This window comes from Salminus brasiliensis, chromosome 19, assembly GCF_030463535.1.
Source record: "Salminus brasiliensis chromosome 19, fSalBra1.hap2, whole genome shotgun sequence".
Classification (NCBI taxonomy): Eukaryota; Metazoa; Chordata; class Actinopteri; order Characiformes; family Bryconidae; genus Salminus; species Salminus brasiliensis.
In genome coordinates, this window is record NC_132896.1 from 32,035,913 (window position 1) to 32,040,679 (window position 4,767).

The 4,767-nt window shown below is 47.7% G+C and overlaps 1 protein-coding gene across 1 annotated transcript in view; it reads left to right on the top strand.

Annotated features, from left to right (window-relative positions):
• Window positions 1-86: 86 nt before the first annotated feature.
• mmp17b (matrix metallopeptidase 17b) overlaps window positions 87-4,767 on the top strand; it is a 9,798-nt gene continuing 5,117 nt past the window's right edge. Inside the window, 5 exon segments of the mRNA XM_072663881.1 lie at window positions 87-302; window positions 1,032-1,164; window positions 3,304-3,460; window positions 3,752-3,860; window positions 4,536-4,713. Coding sequence (XP_072519982.1) covers window positions 87-302; window positions 1,032-1,164; window positions 3,304-3,460; window positions 3,752-3,860; window positions 4,536-4,713 — 793 coding nt within the window.

Consider the following 4,767-nt stretch of genomic DNA (forward strand, 5'->3'; position numbering starts at 1 on the left):
CACATGTTCACTGTCTCTGCGATCCGTAGGTTCTCCAGCTGTGCTGCCGCTAATCCAGTGAAGATGAAAATCGCTGGCTCATCAATATGGTGGCCCTCATCAGTAGGCCATTCCTGATTCTTGGCGTTGCGGAAGCTCTCAGGATGAAGGTGACGTTGTGGAGCGTGGTGTTGGTGGTATCCAGTCTGTGTGGACAGGAGGGGGCAAGGTCCGCACCCCTAGACTCAGCACCCACCCGCTCAGTGGTCTCTACAGCCCCTCCTTCTGCCACTCCCACGGAAGACGAGAGTGTCCGACTGGTGGTAAGACACACTGCTCTCTTTGTTGTAGCACTGAATCTCTCGAATAGAAGCTCCTAAATTATTCTCTGTGCTCTAAAAACACACTTTGCTATACACTAAATGGACAAAAGTATTGGGACACATGCTCATTCATTGTTCCCTCTGGAATCAAGGGTAATAAAAAGAGTTTATCTTGCTTTTGTTGGAGTAACTGTCTCTACTATCTAGAGAAGAAGGCTTTCTACTAGATTTTGGAGAAGAATTGCTGTGAGGATTTGATTGCATTTATCCCCAACTCCCCAACCCATCCCAAAAGTAGTAAATGGAGCACCACCGTCCATCATTCCAGAGAACACAGTTCTTCCACTGCTCCACAGCTCAATGCTGGGGGCTTTATACCCCTCTATAAGCCTACGTCTGGCATTATTAGGCAGCATGGTGCCAATAGGTTTGTGCGTATCTGCTCCAGACAGTCCTATTCTATTGACAGCTCTGCTCTACAGTAGTAGAGGTGTGTGTGTGCATTTGCACATTTCTGTCAGTAATTGGTGCATCTTAAAGTATAGCTGAATGCATTCATAAGAAGAAGTGTCCACAAACCTTTGGGCATGTAGTGTAGGTTGTTCTCTGAAGGGGTAAATGTAAAGATTGTAGGCTGGAATTAGTCACCTTTAGTGGAAACCACTGGTGTGATGCAGAGCCACCGTCAGTGATGCAACATCTCACAAGCTTCTGGTTTCCCTTTGACAGGACTGGCTCACAAAGTATGGCTACCTGCCCCCACCAGATCCCTCCACTGGTCAGCTCCAGGCCTGGTCAGCTGTGACACAAGCTGTGAAGGCCATGCAGAATTTTGCGGGGTTGAACGATTCAGGAGCCTTAGGTAAGAGAGCAGGTCAGGAGTCTCTCTCTCTCTCTCTCTCTCTCTCTCTCTCTCTCTCTTTCGCTCTCTCTCTTTTGCTCTGTCTTACTTTATTTTTTTTTCTGACCCTGTTTACACCTGGTCACTTCATGAATCTTGAGTATCAGGATCTATCTCTAAGGCCGAACCACATAAAAATGCTCTCATCACTCCAATACTAATCCCATCTCGCAAACCACTTTAGAAGGAGGTCTGAGACGCATTTGAGCCACATGTTATAACAGTGTAAACCCAACCAAACCCTTCCCAGTACAACCAAAACCCTCCCAATACAACCAAAACCCTCCCAGTACAACCAACCCCCTCCCATTACAACCAAAACCCTCCCAGTACATCCAAAACCCTCCCAGTACAACCAACCCCCTCCCAGTACAACCAAAACCCTCCCAGTACAACCAACTCCCTCCCAGTACAACCAAAACCCTCCCAGTACAACCAAAACCCTCCCAGTACAACCAACCCCCTCCCAGTACAACCAAAACCCTCCCAGTACAACCAAAACCCTCCCAGTACAACCAACCCCCTCCTAGTACAACCAAAACCCTCCCAGTACAACCAACCCCCTCCCAGTACAACCAAAACCCTCCCAGTACATCCAAAACCCTCCCGGTACAACCAACCCCCTCCCAGTACAACCAAACCCCTCCCAGTACAACCAAAACCCTCCCAGTACAACCAAACCCCTCCTAGTACAACCAAAACCCTCCCACTACAACCAACCCCCTCCCAGTACAACCTAAACCCTCCCAGTACAACCCAAACACCAGTGCATCAAGCTTATTTCCATATTCCATCCAACACAGCGATTAGATTTCAGTCTGACGAACAGGAGATGCTTTTGACCACCAAATAAGACCCCGTTTATACCGGGACACCTTATGTGACTGGTATCTGGATTGGATTCGGATCAGATTTTAGCCACATGCGTTTACACTGGGTAGTCAAACGTGTCTTCGGGTTAGTCAGACTGAAATCTGATTGCTAAGTGGAATGGAATATGCAAATTTGCTCTTTGTGCTGCAACTTTTACTGGTGTTTGGGTTGAGCTGGGAGGGATTTGGATTGTACTGGGAGGGGTTTGGGTTGTACTGGGAGGGGTTTTGTTGTACTGAGAGGGGTTTAGGTTGTACTGGGAGGGGTTTAGGTTGCACTAGGAGTGTTGGGTTGTACTAGGAGGGGTTTAGGTTGCACTGGGAGGGGTTTGGGTTGTACTACGAGGGGTTTGGGTTGTACTGGGAGGGGTTTAGGTTGTACTGGGAGGGGTTTTGTTGTACTGGGAGGGGGTTGGGTTGTACTGGGAGGGGTTTAGATTGCACTAGGAGGGGTTTGGGTTTGAGTGATGGGATCTGTATCTGGTTTAAATGCATTCTGGGTGTGTTTACACTGGCGGTTTTATGTGGCTTGGCCTTATCCTTGTCCACAGGAAAATCCAGGTGTAAACATCCCCAAAGCGCATTGTGATCGGATTACTATCGGATCACTCAAACCACATGTGGAGGTGGACAGAGACGGATCTTTCCCACATTTAATACAAGTGTAAACACGTTCATTTCAATAATAATTACTGTGGATCTTGGCTTCTATGTCCCTCGCTGCCCTTGCAGATTAAGTAGTCCATCCCATTTTCTAATAGAACCATAATGGGAATGTGAGAACCACCTTATTCCACCACTTTGTAGAAGAACCACCATGTTTCCTCCCGGAGCTAAACGGTTCGGATGAGAATCTGTTGTTTACAGGAAGTAAAAGGAAAGGAGGTAAGCGTTGGTGTGTTTTTTATGCGGGGAAGTAAAATCAGAGCCCATCTGGTCACACTGGAGATGCATTTTAATGCCAGGTGTAAACAGAATTTGGTCAAAACGGATCCAGATATTATCCAGATACAGACCGAATATTAATGGAAGATGTAAACAGGCCCTAAATGTATGTGTGGCTAAAATCCTATCAGGAGACAGTCCAGATACTAGTCACATGAGGTGACCTGGCATAAATGAGGTCTCTGTCTCTCTCTCTCACCCACTCTCTTTCTCTCTCTCACTTTGTCTCTCTGTCACTCTCCCTCCTTTTTTGTCTCTCTCTCTCTCTCTCTCTCTCTTTTAGATGAGGAGACCCTGAGGCTGATGCAGACTCCGCGCTGTTCGCTTCCAGACGATGCAGGTGGTCAGACTGGTCCTCCCTCAGCGCCACACTCCGAGCCTCGAGGCCAAAGGATGAAGAGAGCCGTGTCGACCTGGAGCCGGAGAAACATCAACTGGAGGTTCGAGTGGTTCTGCTCCACCGTCCTCTTTCAAATCCATCCTTCAAACCCTTACAGCTGCAGCAACTGCTTCATCGGCCTGTTCATCCTCTAATCTTCTCACTAATCTTCTCACACACAGTGTCGGAGCAGTGTGGAGACGTGGTGTTTAGGGTTAATCTGCAGACAGTGTCAGTTCTGCTGTAGCAGAATCCACTACAGGCTAAATCAGGATACTGAAGCATGTATAAGGCTGATATCCAGGAAACATCTCACCCATTCATAGTCTCTCTCTCTCTCTCTCTCACTCAGGTTGCGCTCTTACCCCACCTCCTCCATGCTGCCCCGTGAGACGATTCGCTCGTTGGTGTTCTACGCACTCAGGGTGTGGGCGGAGCCAACACCTCTTGAGTTTCATGAGGTTAGACATTAGTTTAGAATGTAGCATGTTGTGGCTCAGGCCGCCTCGGCGATCTAATGCACTACCTCTATGGCATGGAGGTCATGAGGTCGAATCCCGAGCCATGCCACTTTGCCATCAGCAGCCGGTGTCTGAGAGAGCACAATAGGCCGTGGGTCTCTGGGTGGGTAGATGGTGCTCTCTCCCCTTATTACTCTAAAAGAGATGCAATGGCATAGATGTCAGTTAGCCAATGCAGTGAAGCTGGGGTCCTGGGGGTTCCTCCGAGCGTGTCGGCGGCCCAGCGATGCCATATTGGTGGCAGTATTAAAAAATTATAAATTAAATAAAATTATATTTGTAAAATTTAAATAAATAATAAAGGTGCTTCAGTTGGTTCTTGGTAGAAGAACCACTGTTGGGTCCATGAAGAACCGTGTTATGGAACCAACAGTGATTCTTCTACTAAGAACCAACTGAAGCATCATCAGTCAAAGAACCATTTAAAGCATCTTCATTTTTCTTCTGATTTGACTCATTAGAAAGTTACCTCAACCCCACCCTCGACTCCCTTGAGTATCATGTGGGTGGTGTCATCATTAAGGGCAGGTCCAGACATTCAACCAGATTTGGGTTTTAGACCATTCAGTCCAAAACTACTGGTCTGACATCGTACTCTGCTCTGAAACCTAATAGGTTGGAGGCCCAGAGGGTGCAGATCTCCAAATTGATTTCTTACATGGTTCCCATGGTGATGGATATCCCTTTGATGGGGTGGGTGGAGCTGTTGGCCACGCCTTTTTCCCCTCTGACCCTGACAGGGCTGGCGGAGTTCACCTGGACGCAGAGGAGGAGTGGGCATTCAGACAGCCAGGTGAGACGCCTTTAAACCTGAGGCTTAATCAGTTTAATTAGTACTGAATAATAA